Source organism: Scardinius erythrophthalmus, assembly GCF_964197995.2.
Source record: "Scardinius erythrophthalmus genome assembly, chromosome: 4".
NCBI lineage: Eukaryota > Metazoa > Chordata > Actinopteri > Cypriniformes > Leuciscidae > Scardinius > Scardinius erythrophthalmus.
Window position 1 is genome coordinate 35,045,742 of NC_138224.1, and position 27,077 is coordinate 35,072,818.

General features: G+C 39.2%; 1 protein-coding gene across 1 annotated transcript in view; it reads left to right on the forward strand.

Annotated features, from left to right (window-relative positions):
- LOC308689650 (NLR family CARD domain-containing protein 3-like) overlaps positions 1-17,233 on the forward strand; it is a 46,326-nt gene extending 29,093 nt beyond the window's left edge. The window contains exons 6-8 of the mRNA XM_081363478.1: positions 1,501-1,674; positions 14,520-14,566; positions 15,093-17,233. Coding sequence (XP_081219604.1) covers positions 1,501-1,674; positions 14,520-14,566; positions 15,093-15,610 — 739 coding nt within the window. The 3' untranslated portion in view covers positions 15,611-17,233. The remainder of the gene's footprint in view (positions 1-1,500; positions 1,675-14,519; positions 14,567-15,092) is intronic.
- The last annotated feature ends 9,844 nt before the right edge of the window (positions 17,234-27,077 follow it).

Here is a 27,077-nt window from a genome sequence, read left to right on the forward strand (position 1 = left end):
ATCCTACCATTAGCTTTGTTTCAAGAACTGTAATCCTTTGTAAAAGTTTTTGGCAGTTAGTACAGCAAGTAGAATCAAAAGGACGCATTTTCCTTGTGAATGTTTTCTCTTCCGCCGGAATGTAAGCAGTTCAGTTTTCTCTTCCTCGGAATGTAAGCTTCAGTGAATTCTGAAGGAATGAAAATAATTCTGCTTTTTTATAGTAATCCAAGCGTTCTGAGCACTGTGCTGATTCACTGAAGTTAAAATTAGGTGATAAAATGTAATAATAACGAAAGCGATAGAGCAAAGTGCGGAGCAGTAGGCAAAAGCATCCGAACAGTAGCAAAGCAGGAAGTAGAGTTATTTAGAGCCATAACCAGGCTGGAGAGGTGTGAATGTGTGCAGGGGGAGACTGAGACTGAATGGGGCTCGTTTGCACCACAAAACAATAAAGACAATATACTGGATAGATGGTTAGAAGATGACAATAAACATCAGTAGCATTTTAGCGTCAAATCAAAATAAAGTCACATGACATGGTCTTGAAAAACATTTCACTAAATACAGAGTTTTGGACTTATTATCTTAAGATTTTAAACATAAAATGTTTAGACATGTGGCATTAGCTGTAGTGCATTTCTAGATTGCTCCAGTGCCAACTTCAATTTTATTTTCATGAGGATATTTCATAAAAAATAATTTCTAATAACTTTACAAAACTTTGAAGCTATTTATAATTTTTTTTTATTATGACAATAATTAATTCTACATTTACAATAAACTGCCAGGTGTCAGCTTTCAAATGAGATCATACTTGTGCTTTTAGTACAAAGGGTTCATGAACTGTATCTGTTTCAGTTTGGGTATGTCATTTCTTGGGATTTTTCAAAAGTGGGGTTGCAGCTTAACAGGTTAATATTAGTGTGGATTTTTTCATTCACTCATGACAATAAAATAGGGCATTATAAGTTAATCTACTGCAGTATTTCCTCTCTCACTCAGTAGAAAATGTGGTTAACACCCATCATGCTTGAAAAAAAAAAAAAAAAGAAACACCGTCATTTACCGTGAAACTGGTTTAATTTAGAAAAAAACCGTGATGTGGATTTTTGGCCAAACCGCCCAGCACTAAGCTTCATATATTTTTCACTATTCTCCTGTATATGTATCATGGATTTATTGTAAAAGTTCGATAAACAGATTTAAAGATATTTAAGGGAAATGAAGAATTTATTAGAATTCATTGTAAATGAATGCATTTGAAATACTTGCAAATAATTATTTATTTTTAAATATGCACACATTCACAGTTTTTTTGTATGACTGGTAATGTTTCTTGTCTAAATGTAAATTATATATTTTCAATTAAAAACAGTTATTTTGAAAAAAAAAAATTTATAATAATAATAGCAATTTATTCTTAGATTCTTTTGGGAAACGCAGCCAAGATCAGTATGTGATAGTAATGTCTGATTGACAAACTAATGTCATGTGGACTGTTGCTGTATGTCTTTGTAGATTGTCTGGCTGTATAGTGACAGAGGAAGGCTGTGGTTACGTGTCTTCAGCTCTGAGTTCAAACCCCTCACACCTGAGAGAGCTGGATCTGAGCTACAATCACCCAGCAGATTCAGGAGTCAAGCTGCTCTCTGATAAACTGGAGGATCCAAACTACAGACTGGATAAACTCAAGTATGTAGAGCATGGAGTGTTGATTAAACAACTCCAAAAACACCATTTCAATCTTCACTTATTACTCACATTACTACATTTACAAACTTTCTTATTGAGATTCTCAGATCTGGCATTCTCAGATCTCCTCAACTGACACACATGCAATTATTAGTCCATGGATGTAGGCTTTGAATGCCTCCCACAGTGTGATGCTGCTAATAGAAATATTGTCATTTATTTCAATATATATATTTAAATGAGATGTGAGGAAATGTTTGAAATTGTTATCAGAAAGTAAATGTGAACTAAATCTCCATTGTTTAGAATAAGTTCTGGCTTGTCTAAACCTTAAATCCAAAGAGGTGGGGGCATGATCGGAGATGATGGTGCGTTCAAGTCCCCTTGGGAAGTTCGTACTTACGAGGTGGGAAGTTCGTGTTTACGACGGCACTGCGTTCAAGTCACTTTTCTCGGAGTAAGATGGCAGTGTACTTTCTCTTAATTAATTACACGAAAATACAGCATGGCTCTTAAACTCTTTTTCTAGAAAATTAAGAACAAAAAAATGTGCATCAGGTGTACTTTGTTTTTTTATGTTTTTAATTAATTTATAAAGCCACTGCAGACTTATCATTACATATTACATTGTTATAATATAATGCCATCATATTATGTGCAGGCAATTAGCTTACTTCGCTGTAAATAGAAAAGAATGACAATATCACCGCTAAATACCATTAAGTATTGTGGTATTCCGCCATGTTTCTCACTGACACACCCACAACTCATAAATATGGGGGCTTAAAGAAAATCCCGAGCTTCCCACTCGTATTTACGATATTGTGGTGGCGTTCATGTGCGTTCAACTCACAAATACGATCTTTATGAGATGACTTGAATGCACCATGACTATACTATGATAGTCGCAAGAATTGACAGAGTGTATCATTCTATCATCCAAAAGAAAAAATACGTGAGTATGAACGCTGAACATGCAAAAAGAAAGAGAAGACTTTACTAGTTGGAAACCTTGACCTCCAGGGATTTGACAGGCCAATCTGTTTAGTTTAGGTCTCTAGAACAGTGGTTCCCAACCTTTTTCCTTGGGGCCCCCCCATGTACATATTTAACAATCCGTGGACCCCCCCCCCCCATATATATATATATATATATATATATATATATATATATATATATATATTAGGGGTGTAACGGTTCACAAAATTCACGGTTCGGTTCGATATGATACACTTGTGTCACGGTTCGGTTCGGTACGTTTTTGATACAGCAAAAAGAAAGAAATGCCAGAGAAATTTCCTTGATTTTTGATTTTTTTATTCTTTTTTCTTAATTAAAACTAACATCATAAAGTATGTTTTTTTTTTTTTTTACTTTGAGCAATTCTAGAGCTATAATTCACTCTTCTTATGAGCATATAAAACAAAACAGCTCCTTGGAAAAAATTAAAAGTAATATTGTAGTAGTTATAAACAAAGGTTTATTTTATTTCAGATTAACATTTGAGGGCAGCAATTGTATTCATGATGTAAAAATAAAACCGATGTAATGTTACTTGAAGGCATTATAGCCTATTCCTGTCAAACTTCCATGGGTGCAGTTAGTGTTACTACAGTAAATCCATGGTGAATGTTGCTGATCTGTGGACACTGTTTCTTCCAGGTTTCCACGTCAGCGCTGTTTGATCCGTTAATAACGGAGAAATGTGAATGTTTCTCACTAGATCTCGCAGCGATGTTATTACTTCAGTGGTGATTTGAAATGCTTTATTTACCTGGATCTCTTATTAGCGCTGTGTAGTAACAGTGTCGCATGATCACGATCGGCTCGCGCTGCACTGGTCCGAACTGATAAACGGTCCTTCAACCACACAATAACGAGCAGTTTCGTTCCGCTTGCATTACGTTTGCCATTTGATGTTGGGCAATGTTGTGGTCTCGCCGGCGTCTCTTACATTATGAGCGCGCTTGCCACGCGCAACGCTCAACGCTCCTATACATTTGAAATAACGAAATTGTAATTGAAATTCACCTCAAAACATATCCGCTCCCGCGCCCCCCCTGTGAACTCTGGCGCCCCCCTAAGGGGGGCGCGGACCCCAGGTTGGGAACCAATGCTCTAGAAGTCTGGCAGTTGGACAACGCGGTGTGTTTTGAAGAAGACCTGTCCAATATTGTATTTTGAACAAAATTAAAATCTCCCTTTATAACTGTGATGACTATCAAGATTAGAGCGTATAGCACAATAACATAATGACCAATTTGACCTGAGATCACTAATTCATGTTCAAAAGCAATGTTTTTATGTAGAAGAATCGCTGTCCCTCTTGCCTTCAAAGCAATTTATAGGGAAAACAGTGACCAACCCATGTACACTTAATGTGAGAAACATCCGAGGTGAGAAGATGAGTTTCTTAATCTAAGTCTCCTCTTGAGGGACTGTAAATGTGAAATATTTTTTTGTCTTAACGGCAAAAGAAAACCAGATCCATAATAAGACCAACACCAGTTAGCTGGCCCTTATACCCACCCCTGCTCTCCCTTTAAACTAACCACCAAGAACTTGCATTTTTCTCTGGATACCCTGTCTTCCTATTGAACCCTTATTTAAACCACAAACACAAATGCGTTCATAAATGATTAATAAGTGATATGTTAATTATTTTATGTATGTTTTGTAGATTCAGTTATAAGTCATTTACAATTGATTAGTTAATGATTAACTAATCATTTACAAAACATGACTATGCGTTTCATAAATGTCTACGAATGATCTGTAACACATTTACAAATGAAGAATAGTTTACACTTTAGATTAGGGGATGCAGAAAGTGTTGTAAATTATTTATTCATGCGTTCACACATCATCTATAACAGGTGTTGAACACTGTAGTGTGTACTGCAGTGTAAGTGCTGACTGGTGAGGGCAGAGTCCTGCACGGGTCCGATTTTGTAAATCCGCACCCGCCCGTACCCGTAGTGCTTAAAGCCGCATCCGACCCGTTTTCCAACAGCAGCACTAATTAAAATCTGCACCCGACCCGACCCACTTAAAATAGAACCGACCACCCGACCCGCAACCAAAATAAAATCAGTTTATACTATCACATTATAGACACACTTACAAAAATGTTTATTGCCAGGTCATACAGAAGTTATTACACGACAACTTCTGCCGAAGCTGTCAAAAGGCCGGTACATGAAGAACATGGCTCACGTTACCACAAAACTGAGTAGGCTAGCCTAATTTTTCCAATCAAACAGACGCGGCTACAAAACTATATCTGCCACGCAATTTCGTCTAGCCTACATCTGACCATTTTGGGTTCAAACACGCCTTGCACACCACACATACTTAACAGTGTTAAATTTGAAAAATACTGTTCGATAGAACTGCTTGGTTTGTTACCACAGTTATCTGCGTGCTTTCTCAGCGATGAAGTTCCACATTTGTGTCTATCCAACACGAAAATGCATGCAGAAAAGCCTTTCACAATATTTTCTTCAGATAACTCCAAATTTCTCACACACACTGGACTTGATTTTTGATGATGTATTGTCGACAACTTTACCATCTCCACTAGCTATTCTTTTCTTCAACTCCTCAGCATCCATCTCGACGACTGCTAGCAGATCGTGCACGTGGTTATGATGAATTTTTAAAAGTGAAAGTAGCCTAGGTAACGTTATAGATCCTGGGAGGGCGTGGCGCGTGGGCACAAATAAACTGATGTGGATTTTAAATAATTTTATCAACTTGAAATACAGGCGTATTTTTGTAGATGTGTTCCTATAAATATATATTTTTACGTTTGCATGTGATTGTTTTAAACCCGTGTTTAGACCCGTGTTTCCCCCGTGTCCGACCCGACCCGCACCCGTATCCGACACAGTTGGATATTTTTCACCCGTCTGAGCAAAATATGTGGGTCAGCCCGTGCAGGACTCTGGGTGAGGGTATAGACAGCTGTTTTCTGTAGTGTGTGGTGTAGTGTGTTGTGTAGAGCAGTGGTTCCCAACCTTTTTTTGTCTAAGACCCCCTTTTTCCCAAGAAAATATTTTAGGGCCCCCCTTCAAATTTAATGATATTATCACTCTTGTAAGCTTGCAGCAAGGATGACAAAATATGTTGTTTTCAAACAAACGGTATGTTTACTATAACCAGATATGTTTATGCACAAATAATAGCCTATAATATTGAAAATACAATTACAAAAACATCAGTAGGCCCTTTGTAATTTAAAAACGTAAGCCTAGGAGTAGCCAATAAATCGGCCCTATTTGAAGTGCAATAACAAAAATATTCACACTGGTGTCTAGGTAAAAAACAAGAATATAGGCTATTACTAAATGACTGCTGTCTGGAGCCTCAATACTTGTATGTTATTTGTGAGGCTTTATCAATGTGAGGCTTTATTTTTGACGCTTTTGGCGCTATAGCAAGCGATAATAAACTTGCATTTATTAACAGAATAATGCGTCTTTCGGAAGAACATTGTAGCCAACTACTTCTCTCTGTGTACGTCTATGATGAGTCACGCAGGTACTGGGCTACTCTGCAGCGGCAGCGATCCGAACCAGTGTGAAATAGTCCCAATATAAACACTTATTATAGGTGTACCATAGTGGTTCAGGATAAGACAAAAACACGTATATGGAAAATGGTTTCATGATTCATTATATAATGAACTTGCTCATTATATAAATGTAGTAAATTTTGAACAGAAAAAAGTTAAGGACTTTTATTTAATGCTCATTGCTCAAAACTTTTCAAAATATGACGCGACCCCCCCACAGAGCTCGCTGAGGACCCCTTGTGGGTCGCGACCCCCCTGTTGGGAACCGATGGTGTAGAGTAGTGTAATGTGTAGTGTAGTGTGTACTGCAGTGTAAGTGCTGACTGGTGAGGGTAAATAATTTCCAAATCATTTCATAAAAGCTGGACCTGGGGGTTGGAAAAAAAGCCGACCCGCACATCACTAGTGTGTACTGTAGTGTAAGTGCTGATAGACAGCTGTCTTCTCTGAAACACATGGAGTCTTTAACCACTGTGCCCATGGTGTGAGCAAAACATACAGAAAAATGTAACCTATAATTTATTAAACATTTATGAAATGTCATTGTTGTGTCCCAGGCTTAAGGATAAAACTGCACAAGGGGAATTTTTATTTTTACTTTCATTAATTACATGTAGCAACTGACTCATATTTTCTGCAGCCGAATGATGTGGAATAAAGCCAGATTGATCACTATGAACTAATTTGCAGATATATTTTCCAAGACGTAAAGCTAAGACCCTAAAACCATAAAATTTGAGCATTAAGGTAAGATCCTTATTTTTTGGGGAATTAAAGAGCTATATTCATTTGTTTTTTCAAAAGTGTCCCTTTTGCATGTGCACCTGATGTGAGCAAAACATACAGAAAAATGTTACATATAATTTATTAAACATTTATGAAATGTCATTGTTGTGGTCCTAATATGTCCCAAAAATGTAAGATTAATTCTGGGGGATCCCATCCGGCCCAGGTGATTTCCCTTTCTTTGCTTTTTTTAATGTTTAATGCTGCACACAGCTCCTCAAGTGTTATTCGCTGACTCATTTGTTCAGATTCACTTCGTGTTAATTGTGGTAGATCAATGTCATGTAGAAATGTATGACACTCAACTATATCTATACTATCCTTCGGTTGATATAAATCTTTCAAATGTTCTGCAAAAGTGTTGTGTATCTCTCTATGATTTGTTTCTAAGCCTTTTGTATGTGAATAAATATTATCAATAATAGCCCTAGCTTCACTTTGTCTGAGTTGTAAAACCAATAACTTACTGGGTCTTGGCCCATAAAAATTAGTTAAAAAAAAGAGTTATTTAATACATTTTCAACAGATCTTAAAGGGTCATTTCACCCGTGGAGACATGAATGTGTATTGAAAGTGGGTCATTTATGTAGAAGAAATGTGAAATTATTTTTGAATTTGGAGCTTTCTAGACTGAGAAAAGCCAGAAAATGTATTTTTGGCTTATGTGGATGAAAGACAACAACTCCCAGAATGCACTTGCTTCGCTGCCCTACAAGGCCACTCCCAAGCCACGCCTACCGGTAAGACAGCGCAGTTGAAAACAAAAACATCAAGGCAAGGCTAGGCTACGAGTGAGTCTCTGTGACGAGTTTGCCCAAAATGTCCGGGATTCGGCTTTTGCGTTCTACAGTCGCCATTCATCATGTTTACTGTGGCGAGCAGGACGAGGCTGAGGGGCGCGGGAGAACGGCGCGAGGCCGGTGGCGTGATTACTGACGACCGACACCTGTGAGGCACTGTTCTTGTATCTCGCACGGAGGAGCAGGTATTTTCTTAGCAATGGTAAAACACACATCAACCGATCACGCCACCGGCCTCGCGTCTTTCAACCGATCACGCCACCGGCCTCGCGTCTTTCTCCCGCGGCACTAGCCTCGTCCTGCTCCCTGTATTACTGTGATTACTGATGAGGGCGCCTGTGAGATGCACCGGTCTCATGGGCTATCTCTCACGGAGGTGCGGGTATTTTCTTAGCAATGTTAAAACGCAAATCAACCGATCACTTGTTTAGCATTCATGTAAACATTACATTCAGATTCACCAATCGGGGTGAATTCAGTTAGATTGAAACAAAAGGTGAGCATGTAAACAATGGATGGCGACCGCAGAAAGCAAAAGCTGAATCCTGGACATTTTTGTAGATCTCGACGGCCGGACATGTCCGGGAAATAGAGTATGGTAACCCCTACTACTCAGCTTTCTACGTCCCTGTTTTCTTCAGGTTTCTGCCGTTGAAATCAAACGCACTCGCACTGATCTGTGATAGGTCTGTTAGCGCATTAGGTCCAACCCCCTATGGGCGGGTTTGAAAGGGTGGATCTAGTGCTTGTAGTCTTAACAGAAATCCCCCCCTCTTACACTTCCTCCAACAATGATGTCCCTTTAACAGATCTGGTGTTTGAGTGTCAAGTTTCAGAAATTTCCACAAGCAACATAACTGACCAGTTTTGGAAATGTTGTTTTGAATTTAATGCACCAGTGTGTAAGACTATGTTGTAGTGTGTGTTTGAGGGCTTGTGTGTGATGTCTGAGGGCAAAGTTTGGTTTTTCAGCAAGAGTGAATGGTTTTGAGTGTAGAACTTCATTTTGACCTGAAAATAGGATGTTTGGGGAATTGGGTGAGACGTTGTTGATTTGTGTTTTCACAAGACATTCAGTGCTATACCATATTTAGCACAATACTTTAATTGCAGTGCACACAGTATTTATTAACCTACTACTGTAAGTTGTCATTACTATACTTTTTACGTAATTGCAAAATGTGTTTTGTTACAATATTCTTTTTTCCTGTAACTGTATGCTCTGGATTCTGCGTTCTCCATTTCTCTCTGTAGAGTCTAATGAATGATCTGTAGTGTTTATAATATTGACTGATGTGTGCAGGGACGGACTGGGGCTAAAAAACAGCCCTGGACCTTCTCCCAAATAGGCCCATCATCCGGCCATTCGCCCCTAACCGTGCGCAACAGACACTAGCCAGGATGTCCTGATACTATGCCACAATACTGTCAGACTATCAGACAAGGTATTCACAACAAGTAACAACTCAAAACCAATGATGATAATAAAGTTGTGTTTAAAAACCAAAAAATGCCATTATATCTGCATTGAAAATAAAATACAAAAAATGAAATGTCACTGGCTACAAAAACCCCACTTGTAATTATAAAACACATAGTTACTATATACTATAACGTATAACTATTCAAATATAATGAAAGCAAATTTAAAAGTGCAGTAGGTAAGCCTTATAAAACTAACTTTGTCATATTTGCTAAAACTGACCCAGTGTTCAAAGTAGAACTACATGAAGCAGGTAGTTAAAAAAAAATCTGCCTCCTCTGGTACTAACTACAGCCTGTGGTACGATTTGCAAAAATCCACATCTCCCTCTTTAGTCAGATGCACCCATCAGGGCTAGGAGGGGTATCTAATTGCGTGTCAATCACTGATCATGCACACGCATTCATTCCCTTGTGGGGGGGTGGGGGGCTTAGGAAACCGTTTTGGGCTTTAGCAGAAAGGGGGGAGAGACTGAGAAGTTGCCGATGTTCAAGTTTTTTGGCTAAGTCCTGGATCTTCACAATCCTACCTACAGCACCTTTAATGTTGGGGAAGTAAAAGTGTCTTGAGAAGGGCACTATTCTCAGCAACTCTGTCTATTATGAGGTCATTGTCAAGGGACATGAGGATGTCCTTCTCTGTGGCCATTAACATGAATGTTTCCAGGTGTTCCTGAGAAGTTCTGCTCCTTAAGCGATTCTTAATGTACTTCAATACAGAGAAACTTCTCTCACAAGCTACCTGTGTCACAGGCAGAGTGAGAAGAAATTTGTAGCCTAAGCCAAGGATGTGATAGGCATCTGTCAGGAGGTTGTACCGTGTAAGAAGTTGGTAGCAACACACTGGGCACTCTTTGCAAGATTTGCAGGTGCTGTTTTTTATTTCTGCCTCTTCCCAAACATCTGGGTCATCCTCTGCTACCCTGACTTGGTACTCCTCAAGAACAGATTGTTTAAGACGTGGCCATTGGGCTGCCAGACACTTGAGCTTACTTTGCAAATTAGCAGGAGTTGCCCTGCTATCAAACCTGAGCAAGCATTTGTTCATCTCCTGAAATGCAGTATCAGGCAAGCCTGTTGAAGAAACTTCTGTAAAGTTTCTTGGATCAAGGAGAGCCAAGTCCGCATAGAGGGAACCATGGGTTAAAAAGCGCCTATGGATGCTCTCTGTGACTGTGTCCATCACCTGGTTATGAACTTATGCTTCATAGGCACTGTTGGCATTTGTGAAGCTCTCATCACTTGCCTTCTTACCAGCCATCATCTTAATTTTCTCCTCCTTTTCTCTGGAAGCATTTCCTCCAGTTCAAGGTCACAATCCTCTTCAGATAGTGTTGTATTTGCCCACAGAACAAAAACATCAGCAGCTTTCTTCACTGATTCAAAATCTCTTGAAATTTTCTTCAGAGCATCTTCAGTGGTCAGAACCATTCGGTGAGCAGACAAGATGTCTACGCCATTTGTCTGCAGGTATTTTGAGAGTGGTGTTGTGACTTCAAAAATCCTAAGGAAAAGCTGAGCAGTTAGAACTGTTTCATATCTCCTTAAACCCTCCAAGTACCCTTTTGCTTTGACACGCGCTGTTGTTTTCAGGTTTTCCTGGCCCTGACACCTGTCCAGTGTCCTGAGGACGTCAATGTAGACACACTGGTCTGGCTTTCCAAAGGACCCAAAAATCCTCTTCAAAGCAACATCCTTGGCCCACCACCTTGTTTCTCCGATAATGGAAAGGCGCTTGTGTCGACTGTCCTGGCTTCCTTGCTCCCACACATTCATCCTTTGGTATGACTCACGGAAAAAGACCGCAATATCATTCAATAGTGAGAACAAAGATCCACTGGAGAGGGACACTTCAGTTGTGTCAGCCAGAACCAAGTTTAACACGTGCATAACACCATACATGCACTTGGTTTGGCGCTTTAGAGGACAACAGTGTGGAAAAACCTCTGTATTTTCCTTGCATATTTGATGCAACATCAGTGGAATTACTGACGCAGTTGCTGATTTCCAAGTTACATTTTTCAATCACATCTGCAAGCATCTGAACAAAATATTGTCCAGTAGATGCTTCACGTTTCACCACAGCAAAAAGCCTTTCCTGTACCGTGTCTTTGACATACCTCAGAACTGTTGAGCACTGATCTTGGGATGTGATGTCTTGCGTTGTGTCAATCTGCACTGAAAACATCCCAGCTTCAGTAACCTCTTTTGCAATAGTCTCTTGAATTAACTGCTGCACTGTAGATATGACTTTCATTACAGTTGTTTTTGACAGAAATGTCACAACAGAACCTCGACCTTTAGCCTGGGTTTGATGCATCTTCTTGCTTTTTTCTATGCACTCTGTGAGATGTTCCTTCATGCATACATATTTCCCAAGAAGAATGATAAGCTCTAAAAAATTCCCATGATCAATGCTCATGTCATCCAGAGTGTAAGCTGCTTCAGACTGTGTCCCTCTGTAGCTAAGTCCTCTCTTGCCAATGACCTTAACTATGTCTACAATGCGTTCCAACACCTGCCGTCTCTTCCGCACTTGATCTCTGTGGGCCACTACTTGGGGACCATGAAGCAGACTGGCTATATCTGCTTTTGATGCCCATAAAAAATAAGCTTCAGCACACAGCCTGTGCATGTTGCTCCTTTCATGCTCCTCTACTCGTTGACTGACATGCTTCCAGTTCTGCATTCCACTTATGAAGGGATTTGTTTCACCTGGCTTGGCAAATGCTAAACAAACTGTACAATATAACTTGTGATTCTCCTCAAAGTATGTGAGCCATTTGCGGTTGGTACCATCTTTACAACTGAACACTCTCTGTAGAGACAGGTTTTTAGGCTTTTGCTGAGGGTGGTTAGCAAAAAATTGTTTCAGGCTGTGACTATCTGTCTTGGGCCGTTTGAAATATTGTGATGTAGAGCATCCTGGGACATCCTCACACTTCCCTGCACTCTCCCTGTCATCTTTTGTACTGCAACTATCTTCAACCTGAATAAAAAAATGATTTTAAAGATAGTTTATTAGCTTTTATTGATGCTATGTGTTGCTTTGTGTTAAATAATTAGCATTGAATAACCTATTTAATATTTTGTCAATGTCATATTACACTTTGATTTATATTAAGGCTGTGAAATGATGAAAATGGCTAGGCCCTATTAATTTTGTCTTTGAAGCTTTCACAAACAACCACCAGGTCTTTGCCAATTCCACAATAGTAAACACAAATATGAAAGACAAGGAAAAACTGCACTCTGATGGAAGACAGACAGAAAGCGCAAGCTAGGATTTTTTGGTTAAACTAAAATTTGTTTCATTATTTAGCCCCCTTCCTTGTATGTTAGCACATTTAGAATTGTAGCAATGCATGCCTGATGTTTTCCCGTTTAATTCAATACATTAGTCTTCATTCTAGCAGAAAATGTGAGCTCACTACAACCTCTCATATACAACAAAGTGAATGAAACAAAGAAATGAAAACCAATGCAATACGATGAATGTCCAAAAGATGACACCCACAGACTGTTTTTAAATGGGGTTGGATAAATATTATTTGCTTTTAAACTGTGTGTGTGTGTGTGTGTGTGTGTGTGTGTGTGTGTGTGTGTGTGTGTGTGTGTGTGTGTGTGTGTGTGTGAGAGAGATATTTTGGTTAGATGACAGTTGTAGGTTACAGTTTGACAAGAGTTTACAGTTTGAAAAAAGCACAATGTTTTGTTTTATTGTGAGTGTACATAAATATAAGCAAACACTTTGCAGTTTGAATGATGTCCTTTATGAACAAAATGATGGAAAATGTATTGTTTTTATGTTTCCACTGTTCGATCACGGCCGCACTCACACACACACACACACACACACACACACACACACATCACGTCTCTCTCTACTCTAACAGTAGTTCCGCATTACATTAATTTTCACGCAAGTTTTATTTTTATATCGTGTATTCTCCGTGTAAATTCATGAACTGACTGAACCGTGACGCCCGTACCGATTCGATTAAAATGAATACACATGTACCGTTCCACCCCATGCACACCCATGTTGATAGCTAGCTGACTATGCAATTCACTAAGATAGGGATAAAGGCAGCTTATTATAATGTGTCCTGCTACTACTGGCACTTACCAGGACCTCTTGCTGGTGTGAAGTTAACTCTGTCTGTCCCTCCTCCTCATGACCAGGCTGTGGATGCTCAGCCTCAGGCTCAGCTTCTACATGCTGGTCCTCTAGAGTCTCAGTCTGGCTAAGCGATGTAGTGCTGCTGGCAGTTGCACTGCAACCAAAAAGCTCTGTGAGCTTTTTACACTTTGCTGCATCAGTCTCGAGTGACTTGGCCCTCTTTTCTTTAACTTTTTCCCATCCACCTTTCTCCTTACGTTTCCTGCTAGCCATTCTGCCGGCGATTTGATTCCGGGAATCCGGGAACCAATCACAAACTGGCTAGTAGGCCGACTCTTCTTCCTCCGTTTTTTTATTTTATTTTTAGTTTTTTTTACACGTAGCAGCATGTGATCGTACTAGTGCCCCTGCTGTTGGCTGTTCATATTGGGTTATTACAATTTTTTTTTTTTTTTTTTTTTTTGCCGACGGCCCTCGGTTGGACGGCCGTTCTGGACTTTTCCAGAACGCACAGATTGTCAATCCGTCCCTGGATGTGTGTAAGATCTGAGAGCAAAAAATGGTTTCGAGGCGATTGTGTGATTTTGACGGCAGAGTCAGAGGTTCTCTGAATGTGGCTTGAAAATGTGGTTGTGTGTTTAAGGTTTTGAGAAAGTGAGTGATGGTTTCAAGAAATATGTTTTAGCAATTCAGAAAAACTGTAACTAGTAATAGTAGTAAAGAAGAGATGATCGGTTCACGTGCCACTTGAACTGAGGTGCTACAGTGATCTGTTATATTAACAAGCCACAAAACGTTGTTTATTGTTTGAAGTTCATAATAAAATTGACAGAATCTGAGAGCTGAGAATTTGGTTCATATCAAAACTAACTGTCGTCATCAGTGTCCTCTTTTCTTCACAAGTGTGTGTGTGTGTGTGTGTGTGTGTGTGTGTGAGAGAGAGAGAGAGAGAGAGAGAGAGAGAGAGTGTGTGTGTGTGTGTGAGAGAGAGAGAGAGCGAGAAAGTGTGTGTGTGTGTGTCTGAGAGTGTGTGTGTGAGTGTGTTTACTAAATAACTGTCACTGTGTGTGTTTTGTAGTGTGGATCATGGAGGAGAGATCAGGATTACAGCAGGACCACGAAAATGTAGGTCTACACACACACACACACGCACATATTCATTCACACACACTCTCTCTCTCACATACACACACACACACACACACACACACACACACACACACACACACACACACACACACACACACACACTCTATACATATATAAACAGGATCTATGTGAACAGGATTACTGTGTAATTGTGTGTGTTGAACACATGCTCTCTCTCTCTCTCTCTCTCTCTCTCTCTCTCTCTCACACACACACACACACACACACACACACACACACACACACACACAAACACTCTCTCTCTCTCTCTCTCTCTCTCTCTCTCTCTCACACACACCCACACCCATACACACACCCACACACATTGTCTCTCACTCACACACACTCTCACACAATCACTCTCTCTCACTCACTCTCTCTCTCTCTCACACACACACACACACACACACACACACACACACACACACACACACACACACACACACACACACACACAAACTCTCTCACACACTCTCCAAAAAAATCCTTTTCTCTCCATCAGATTCCCATCAGCTCACTCTGGATCTGAACACAGTGAATAAATACATCTGTCTGTCTGAGGAGAACAGAGTGATTACTAACACTTACCCAGAGCAGCCATATCCTGATCATCCAGACAGATTTGATGATGTGTGTCAGGTGTTGTGTAGAGAGAGTGTGTGTGGACGCTGTTACTGGGAGATTGAGTGGAGTGGGATTGATGTGTGTATATCAGTGGCATATAAGAGCATCAGCAGGAAGGGAGACGATGATGAGTGTTTGTTTGGATATAATGATCAGTCCTGGAGTTTGTTCTGCTCTTCCTCCAGTTACTTATTCATACACAATAATAGAGTGACTAAACTCCCCGTAGAGCCCATCAGCAGGAGAATAGGAGTGTATGTGGATCACAGTGCAGGAACTCTGTCCTTCTACAGCATCTCTGACACAATGAGCCTCATCCACACAGTCCAGACCACATTCACTCAACCGCTCTATCCTGGGTTCAGGGTTTATACTGGATCAGTGAAACTGTGTTGATGAATGAGAACAGACTGTAGATAGATTCTACCCATAATGCTTTGAGCTGCATGATAAATCAGTAACAGTGAGATGTTATAGAGTCTCTTATTGTCTCTTCATTACATTAATAACACAGCTGAACTTCTGTCAGTGAAATAAAGAGAAACAGACAATGGTACACAGAGAAGAGAGAGTAAATATGAGACACAATGAGACTCACTGAAACATGTCTGGATGATACGAGCAAAACTAGACTTTCAACTCTAAACTCAGTTTAAGACATTCAGAGATGTTTTATCTGAACTTCTCGGATCTGTTCAAAACATGATTCCTCTGCTTTGGGTTATGTCTGTATTATTAAAGATGCTTCTGTTGTAATATATTGTATACTGTACTAAACCTGTTAGTGGGGGTTTCTGTATTGATGTTTATCTTTGTATTATTATTTTTGTTTTATTTTTGATGTGTGATTGTTTATATATTTAACTTTTCTGATTGTTTGTCTCTCTGTTGCTGTGAAAATTCAATAAATAAATCATAAAACAGAGACATTTAAAGATGATGTCAGAAGACAAAGATGTTAAAGTTAGAAGCAACAATGAAAGAAGTACAGGAACAGAAAGTTAAAGTCGAGGGAATAAAGACATATTCAAGAGAATAAATCAATATCACAGTTTGTTGATCAATTCCTGTGTAAATGAAGGATCTCATGAGTCTCTATAGAAACCTGTGAGGTATGCCGGAATAGTAACAGTTTTTACTTCTGTTTTACTTACTTTGAAATGGGTAAATTAATGGGTTACGTTAAAGTTATGTCATAAGGTTAACATTGGAAAAATGAATGTTAATTCATATTTAGTAAATTTATACAAGATGTGAGTGGTGATAGAGTGGATCTATCTTGGTCAATCCATCTGAAGTGCTTCAACCAAGGTTGCTGCTTTTTTTCCTTTTAATTTGAACAACTATTTGTGTTGGAAATGCAAAACATTTTTTTTATTATATTTGGCTTGGTGTAACCACAGTGGCCATATTTGTGTCCTGATGCACAACAAATTTTAGTTACAAAGACATTTATCGAAAACACAATATCTCACAAAAACAGATCTCTACAGCAGTGGCGTGCGCAGACCTCCGCTGGGGCAGGGCTGAAATTGTGTTCCCATAGGGTGGGGGAGCTGGCTTTCCTGCCTGGTGGACATTGTTGGTAGTGTACAGAAAATTGGTCCACCTGCAGTTGATGCAGATAGCCAGCAGTCTCAGGACATTCAGTAGTAGTAGTACATTCCTTACCTTCCCCCTATAGGTTGAAATCGTGTTCCGGTGACTGAAAGGGCACTTTACTATTTTAATTTTTAAAATTGGGATTAAGTTTCTGTCCTGAAATGGTCTGCTTGCAGACTATACATTAATAGGCTTCCCCATCCTAAAAACATTGAAACCCTCACATTATAAATTGACACTAAAAGTGTTGTGAAGAGGCAGAGTCAGTGGAATCCATTTGCAGCTTTATTTAACCCTCTGGGCTTCTTCGTCCGAAAACGACCGAAAACTTGAACATTTCGAATTGTTTAATTTTTTTGCTTCATCGGATGGGGGTGAAACTTGGTGACTTTTGTTGTATTATCTATATGAACACACAAAAAAACAAGGAGATGATTCTGATATGTTAAAGGGTCGTAAAAAAAAAGGTCACACTTAGCTTCCTCCCGATCAAAAACGTGCGACATAGGAAATGAATGGGAAATACGAAAAAATAGGAAAACTCAGAGAAACTTTTGGTGGTACAAGCTACAGATCAGCCACTGTGCTGAAAAAAAAAGTGTACAGCAATGAAGGGGTGACACTCTAAAACATCAAGAGTGCAAATAAGACACCCCCCCCACACACACACACCCACACACACACACACACACACACACACAGAAATGAACTGGTAAGACTGAAACAGAAAATTTTGCCCCAAACTATATAAAAATTATATAATCATAACTCAAAAGGTAGGTATCGTTTGAAAGAACTCTTTTTAAATTTTTTGAAAATATAAATTACATTACATTTGGACATTGTCCTGCCGAGAAACGGCGGATAAAAGACAATATATATATAATTTTTATTATGATTTTGCATATCTTTCTTATTTGTCATGGAATAACTCAGGAAGGAAATAAGGTAGGAGGAAAATTCTTTTTTAGTGAAGTCCCCCTACATGTTAGCTGCATCTGGATAAAAAAATAATATTTTTTGGATAAAGGAATCAAAAGTTACAGCATTTGGAAAAGAGATAGCCTTTTTGTACAGTCTTTGACACCCCCTCATGGGCAATTTTTTCTCCATGAAGAAAATCTTGTCATAAATGCAATAGATTATGTTAATTTTGGGCTCATTTTAATTGTAATAATATGCTGTAAAAAATGAAGTGCCATTTTCAATTATCTGAGAATGTTTCATGAGCTGTATGATGTTTTTGACACATTGCAGTACATTATTTTATAGATTTTGAAAAAAAAAGAAATTCTATTTATCAGCAAATAACTCAGCAATACTTAAGAGTTTTTCAAAGTGGATACATTCACTGTAAAGTTCAGACTCTAAGCTTTCAAATGACATCAACTTTGTATTAAGGCAAGATTTTTGAAAAATATGGTAATGAATATTTTCGCAGCTAGGTGGCGCCTGCTGGCGGTACACTCGGTTTTATAGGGGTTACTCAGCACTCGTTAGGAGTTAATAAATGTAATTAGATGCATTAAAAAGCTGAGATCTTAAGCTTTAAAATGATATAGAATTTGTGTTGTTCCATTCAGTGGTTGCTTAGTAATTAATTTTTTTCTTTCTGAATGGGAATAAATCAAATAAATAAATAAATAAGCTATAGGCCGCCTATAGGCGGTTATAGGACATGACACATATTTATACATTTTGAAGCCACTAGATGGCACTCTTCTCACTTGAAAAATTTTTTTTTAGGCCTGCACTCTATTTTGATGTGAAATGTTGCATTTATTAAAAAAAAATAAAAAATAATATACATATATATATATATATATATATATATATATATATATATATATATATATATATATATATATATATATATATATATATATATATATATATATATGTATATATTAATTCTAATGGAAAAAATAGCTCATAAAAATTATATAATTAATGCAAAGTATCATAAAAAATTCTAAAAATTCTAAATAATAATCAGAAAACATTATAGAACAAAAATATATTTGATTGGTTATCCTGGGAAAAAGTAAAACTTTAAGGCTTCGTCCGTTTTCGGGCGGGAAGAAGCTAAGTGTAACCCATTTACGAAGAAGCCCAGAGGGTTAAGAATGGTCAAGACAAACAGGGTGAACAATGGCAAACAGAGCAATGCAGAAAAGGCAGAGACAAACCAGGTTGACAGGCAAGGGGTCGAGGCAGGCAGCAAGAATCAGAGTCCAATAAACATTCCAGGTCAGGGCAGGCAGAAGGTGGTCAGCAATGGTAAACAGTCCAAAGTCTAATACAGTAATCAAACACGGGAATATAACACTTAGAAATGATGGCCGGGGCAAATCAAGACTTCACACTGAATGGGTGTGTGGAAGTGGTTTATATGTGTGTGTGTGCAATACACTCACATGCACACAAACACCAAACACAATCCATCCATTTGCGTAGAGATGTAATATTATGATTTCCGTCATTTAAAAAATATATAATTTTTTTGTGTACCGGCCCACATTGGCCAGCGGCCCACCGGGAAAAGTCCCAGTGCTCCAGATGGCCAGTCCACCCCTGGTTGTTGCTGAGTGGTCCAGTAAGGAGGAGGACAGTGGTCTTGAACGGGGCAACAGTCCAATCAGCAAATCAAAAGATATTGCCAAGGCACATGATGACGAGACAGATAACCTTTGACCAATGGTTTTCTTTTTTCCCTTTATTTTCCATCTAAAGTTAGTTTTGATTGATTCGCTTCTGTCGCAACGATCATTTGTTATTAAATTAGGGGCCGCTAAGATGACACAATTCTCTCTACACAAACTTTAAACGCGAACCTGTGAGAAACGCTGATGGCGTTCACATGCGCATTAAGAATTGGTTCTATAGTTATGTGCGTTTGAATATATGTGCGCAGGTTTGTAATTCCCTACAAACCAAGCCTAAAAGTACTGGTGTTTCCTTATAGTTATGATACAGAATTTTATTTTATTTTATCAATTCGGGGTAGATACGCAAATTGAGTTTTCCCGACGACACTTTATCTGTAGAGTGGATAAGGGATCCTCCATAGGGAGAGACTAGTTGGCACTTCAGCACTGCGTTGACATCGGGTCCAGGCGAAGGTCCTTTGTCAGATCTGGATACAGCCTGGATCCGGCAGGCTGCGGGCAAACCTTGGGATAAACAAAGACACTAAAATTAGCATAGATGCCATTCTTCTCATGATGTAACGAGTACATCAGGATTAATGGGAAGTGTTCCCGGTTCCAGCTGACCTAATCTATGCAGCCTAACATTGAATTATAGAAGTCTATAATATATTAAGTGAATGCTAGGTCAAAGAGATGTGTCTTTAATCTAGCTTTGAACTGACAGAGTGTGTCTGCTTCCCGGACAATGTTGGGAAGATTGTTCCAAAGTTTTGGTGCTAAATAGGAAAAGGATCTACCGCCAGCAGTCGATTTTGATATTCTAGGTATTATCAACTGGCCAGAATTTTGAGATCGCAATAGACGTGAAGGACTATAATGCATTAAGAGCTCGCTCAAGTACTGCGGAGCTAAACCATTTAATGCTAAAGTAATCAGCAATATTTTAACCATCTGGGGTCTGAGCTGTTTTCTGGGCCCTGGAGGTGTTCTGACATGCTCTGACATTTGTGCTTATTTCTGTTACTTGTGACATTTTCATGGCTAAAGTCTGATTACACTGTATTCAGCACAAACTCTGCTACAATAATATATCAGCAGCATGCATGTAAAAGTTTGTAGTTTTGAGATAATGACATTTATGAAAAGTTTGGGTTAAGGCAGAGATAGAGTCTGAAACACTTGAGGAGCAGCTGGCAGTTTCTGTGTACACATATGCAATACAAAATGCAAGCGATTAAACTCAACACTTAGGTTCAGCATGTTATAAAACAAGAACTACCAAAGTTCAAATCACCAGGCTACATTTCTTGTATGTCACCATGTTGATAACTGTAACACAAATAAATAAGATTTTCAAAGTCATTAAACCAACAATAAAAATATAATCATACCATCAGACATCTCAGGCTGAATAGGACTAACTGGATCAAGGTCTGTGTAAATAAATAAAAAATGTCAACATAAGGTATATTTTAATATAGATCCGCACAACTAGACAAAGCTTATGCAACAATTGTTAACTTACTGTTCATAGTGTTTGTCTGCGGAAAGATGCAGATGGGAGGTGTAGGGTGTGTTGGTCCTGCAGAAGATTTCCGTGCAAGTGGCAACTCTGGTGGTCCATGGTACAAATCTAGATGATACATATTACCAAGATACTTTGGTTAATCATTCATTTACGGGACCCTGTCTAATGATTCCCAAAAATGTCATGCTAGCGATTTTCTTATAGAGGACAGTCTTGTGAAGCATGGCATGCTTGAGAAATATTGAACAATTATTTATCATCATACCTCTGGATTTCTTCTTAGTATGGATGACCTGTTCCGCAGAGTCTTCATCTAAAAAGCATACAATAAACTCCAGTCAACAAACTATTCAGGGATACAGCATGAAATAAATAACTACATGAAGATGTAAATACCCTCATCGCTGCTGTAAGCAAATTTTGCTGGCCTTTTTGATGTCCTTTTTGAGAGCACAGCCACATCCTCGGCACTTTCCACGTTTGACATCGTTTCGGCCTTTCTCAACCACCGGAGTGCCTGGTTAAAGTCAGCTACAAAGAAATGTGAACATTAGGGAAAGTACAAACAATATAGGATTAGTTGAAACTGTCATGATTCTGCCTTCTTGTCTCTGATCTTCCCTGGTCTTGAGGCAGGATCATGACAGGCCCATGTTTCATGTGCAACACATGGCCATTTGTTTGGCCATGTGCTTGCGTTGTCTCGTCATGTAACCCCGCCCCCTTGTTACTCTTGTTTAGTCATTATTGTTTCACCTGTGTTTCTGATTAGTTTATTGCTTTACCTGTGTCACCTGCTGTCATCTTTAGTTTCTCCCTATTTAATCCCCTTGTGTTTGCTGTCTTGTGCTGGTTCATTGTCTAAACTTGTCTGATGTAGCGTGTTTATCTCTCTGAGACACTCTGTATGAGTACCTTTGTCTAGAGTCCTGTCAAGAGTTATTGTACTTGTTGTTTGTTAGTCTAGTTAGCTGTAAAGTCTTAGTCTTAGTCTAATCCTTAGTTTGACACCCTGTCCTGTTTTGCCCCATTGTGGGTTTTGTTTTCCTGTTTATTCAGTCTAGGTGTTTCAATAAACCGTGTATATTGCATTCTGTCTGCATTTGGGTTCGTTTCCTCACATCCGCATGACAAACATTTCACAAGTATTCTACATGATGCAATGTATTTTGCTTTCTTAGCAGCTTTCAAAAAAATGTTCTTAAGCATGCACAGTAAAAACAGGACAAGAAATTAATACAACTGTACCTGTGACACCACTAAACACCTTGACTTTCCTGGAAATCCAAGTATCAGGATCAGGTTGTTCCCCTCTTCGTGCTCTGGCTGTCGGGTTGCACGCGGGCCAGTAACAATACTCATCCTGAAATTCATGAAAAACATTTAATGACTACTGTATTTTTCAAAGAACAGTACATACTGACACCCCCAGAAAATAGTCAATAGCCAATGATCTGATAAAATACCGTTAGTTCCTTATACGTCCAACATTTAGCCACCACAGCTACACTCCCTTCACTGAGGAATTCAACAACGACGTAAGACATACTGTTGATTATAAAGAAGCAAAGTTAGTGATAGACAACCTAAATGACCACTGACATATTCCTGCCTGAGAGAATGCATTCTATGCATTTACCTAGAAATGAGACAACCACAACACTGCATTGTAATCTTCCCAGTTCAGACCTCCCATTTCAAAAGTCAGGTGTGTCCTGCACACTCTTAGGCCACCAGCTGCCATTTCCAAGATCATTTAATATTCAGAGTCCAGACCTTCCATTGCAGAAGCACAGTCTTTAAGCATCGAGGTATATTCTACTGCCTGACAGGAAGTCACGGGGGTATGAGCCTATTTTTACAAAAACAGCAGCTATGGTGCCGTAACGTAAGATACAAGGTAATCGAGCCTTTGATACATTGTCGTGTTTATTTAGAAATAAAACAATGAAAAATTTGAGTCTTTAAATGATTCAGCCTTTGGGCTAAGACTTTCCCCTTGGTCTTAAACCCTCAGATCCATTTTCACCTTTCTTCAGACCTGATGTAGAACTGCCATAAAAGTTGTAATATGCCCCCTCTCTACTAGTATGGCGCTCCTGCAGAGTTCTGTTGTAGGAATCCTCTTCATCAGTGTGTTCCTCCTGTGGTATTGGAACACCCGAATCAAAAACGAACTGCATGGCTGAGAGAAAAGAGGTTCAGGGTGGCGGTAGACTATGCATTTAACCTTTCCCTCTTTTTCTACCTGATCCACAACTTCACAACAATGTCCATCTTCCAAATAGTATGCCTGGTCCTTCCTTTTTTTAGAAGTTCTCTTTTTTGCTGTGCAACTGGCCGGTTCAGACTCTCTTCCAGTCTGTTTGCTACCTGAGCCAGGGAACTCTTTCCAGATCGTACCATCTTCTTAATGGCCTGGAGGTAGTTCTCAAACATAAAAGCACTGCAGTTGTCCAGGCCTTTGAAGCACACTGCATCTGTTGACAGGTGCAGCATGGTGTGCGTGTTGTAAACCAGGAAGGTGGGCCCGTACAGTTCACAGCCTTTCTCTACAAAGTATTGTAGTAGTTGGTGAGCATAGTCATGGTGCTGCTGCACCAGTGTTGGACACACCAGCAACCCAACAGCAACACTCAATGTCAGGAAGTGGTTGTAAAGATCCTCTCTTAAGAGACCTTTCAGCACCAGTTTCCCTGTGTATAGCAGAAACTGGCGAAACTCAGTTGCCTTCCATCGTTCAAGCCCATCCAGGCCTCGAGGGCTGCGTGCAAAAATCAAGGGGATTGATGACTTCAGCATCAGCAGCCTGCTGCTCAACTCCTGAACCTGTCTGGCAGATATCCGCATCCCCTTTTCGCCTCTGCACCAAATATAGAGCAGCTTCTTTGTGACGCCTAGGTAGACCTGGTGCATATAGTCAATGGGGAAACTCTGAACCATGTCAATTGGAAGGTCAGACAGTGGTGTGGTGCCATGGTGGTGCTCAGGCTGTGTTTGAGCTCTGAATGATGCATCAGTACGCAGCTCTAAATCAGATGTCTCCGGATATGTGACTCAATTTAACCATAATCCTTGTTGTGTGCATCGCTCACATCCATAGTACCCTGAGTAACATTTGGTGTTCTTGATCATTGCTTTGGCTGGGGCGTCACACACAAAGCACCTTACTGTCACTTTAATGTTCCTCCCTCTGTAGTTCAGGCCATTTGCTAAGATCTCAGCTAGGTCCTTCACTGTGTCCTCTTGGAAGCCTAGGTCAGTTGGCTTTTTCATCCCACAAGTCACTGTACTGGGAAAAATAGTAACTGGACTAAGCATTACAGCACAGAGGACCGGCCACATGGACTTCCCAGAGCTTTTAAAGAGAGGCAGTCCATCAACATTAACCTGTTAAGCTGCAACCCCACTTTGAAAAATCCCAAGAAATGACATACCCAAACTGAAACAGATACAGTTCATGAACCCTTTGTACTAAAAGCACAAGTATGATCTCATTTGAAAGCTGACACCTGGCAGTTTATTGTAATGTAGAATTAATTATTGTCATAATGACAAAAATTGTTATAAATAGCTTCAAAGTTTTGTAAAGTTATTAGAAATTATTTTTTATGAAACACCCTCGTGAAAATAAAATTGAAGTTGGCCCTGGAGCAATCTAGAAATGCACTACAGCTAATGCCACGTCTAAACATTTTATGTTTAAAATCTTAAAATAATAAGTCCAAAACTCTGTATTTAGTGAAATGTTTTTCAAGACCATGTCATGTGACTTTATTTTGATTTGATGCTAAAATGCTACTGATATTTATTGTCATCTTCTTACCATCTATCCAGTATATTGTCTTTATTGTTTTGTGGTGCAAACGATCCCCATTCAGTCTCAGTCTCCCCCTGCACACATTCACACCTCTCCAGCCTGGCTATGGCTCTAAATATGCATTTCTTTTGTCTGCATTATAGTTACTAACGACTGGCTATTCACATGCTATTCATATGGTTTCAGTCACTAATTTCTTTTCTCAAAGTTCACCCTTACATTCTAAACTGTTTTAAATGCATTTCTTGAATAAAGAAACATTTCAGTAAGCATTCAAAAAATAATAAAAATATAACTTCTAGGTGGCAGGTGCACCTAGGGCTAGCTAGCATGTTAGCTTAGCACACCATCAATACACGACAATTTATGAGATTAAAACCATGTTTGTGCTTATAAACTTACTTTATAAAGCAAATCGAGTATTTTAAATAATTTTCTGTGATCTAATTTGGCTTCAGATAAAAAAATCAGACAGAAAATATACTATTGTATACTGTTCTGCACAATGATAGTCTATATAGATTAGCATTACATTATAAATATAATCTATTATTATGGAAATACCTGGCATGGATTGAAAAACACAGGTAACTCAAATATCATAGCAAACATGTTTATTGTCTTCAAAACGCCTGTATCTCCATGTTACAGCCATAGTTACAGCGCGATCTCTTGTTAGCTGTGTGTGTGTTCGAGGCTTCCTGGATTGTCACATGATTATGGCACTTCTTCATGTTCTAATACTGTGCACAGGGCGGCGAGGGCGCCCTCAGGCTATTGGTATGAATTGAAAACACATTAACAGAGTATACAAACGCTCATAATGATTACATCGACGCATTTGGGTATAAATTCAATAAATATTATTCCTGTCTATAGAAATCTGATGTAAACCTATGAGAATATATCAATATTTCTCCAAATCTGCACATTTTTTAGCTAAAAGCCCGGAAGGACGTTGTTTTGTGTATCGCTGTCATGACGACAGCACGGGAGTTTTTTATGAATGAAAGCGGCTGACGCGCATAATTCATATTAAAGGTATCGACTCATTTTTTCATTTCATAACTCCTGACACAAATTAAGAAATAACTGTCGCTATAAGTTTCTCAGAATACAATAGTGGTCAAATTCTGAAACTTGAGTCTTATATCTTTGTAATGATGTATAGTTTGTCAAGGTATAACATTAAATCTGATAGTAACTTTGAACTATTTATAAAAAAAAACGCTTCAGTGCGCCCGCGCTCTGGCAACGGTTAACAGGTTAAAGGACAGCTCCAGAGTCTCAAGATCACTCACAAGCTGAACTGGGTAACGATCCAGGGTCTCAATTAGCTTTTCCTTCAATTGGTAGTGTAGACACTCCATGCCAGACTTCTCCACAGTTTTCACTTCTCTAGGTGTTTTCAGGAGTGTACGGGCAGTGGATGGCAGTTGTGGATGACCATGGCTTTGCAGCAATTTCAGTAAGCTATCCACAGCATTGTGCTTCACCCGGAACTCACTGGTCCAAGCTGCAAGGGCTGCAAACAATGTGCTATCAGAGTGGTTGTCGAGGTCTGAGTCACTGCTCACTGAGTCACTGCAGGGTGAATCCATACCACTTTTGTGCCTGTCACATGACTCATGCACACTGTCTTCAAACAAATTGTCTTCATTCATGCTTTCATCTCTCTTCAAATCTGACACATCCTCCATTACAATTCCATCTCTTCCACATGCCATGAATGTGTCTCTATTGAGGCTCTCAGTGTTTTGGTGAGTGAGATTCCCTGCCTGGCTTGCACGGGTATTCCCTGCCTGGCTTGCACAGGCATTTTCTGCCTGGCTTGCACGGGCATTTTCTGCCTGGCTTGCATGGAGTTTTTGAAGAGTGCGTCTGGTAGCTCTCCAGGACTGTAAATAGATTCTCCGACTTGGCTTCATCCTAAAATACAATCAAATTTTATGGCCCCAGTTTAGCCAGAGAACCTTAAACTCCATGTAACTACAACGCCCTAACATTGTGAAAAAGTATGGTTTGTGAATAAAATAAGCAAAAGCAATTATCCACTTGAGACCATGTGTTGTGTAAGGACATGGTAGCCAATTGATATGTTTCTGAAAAGGTGTAAGTTAGGGGATTGTCAAGTTCTAAAAACAGAATAGATTACATTCCCCCAATAACAATATTTGTATAGTGCATTTAATACTATCACTTTTTTAAAACATGCTTACCTGAAAAACAGTCAATCTTCACTGAAATCTGCAATCCCTGAAA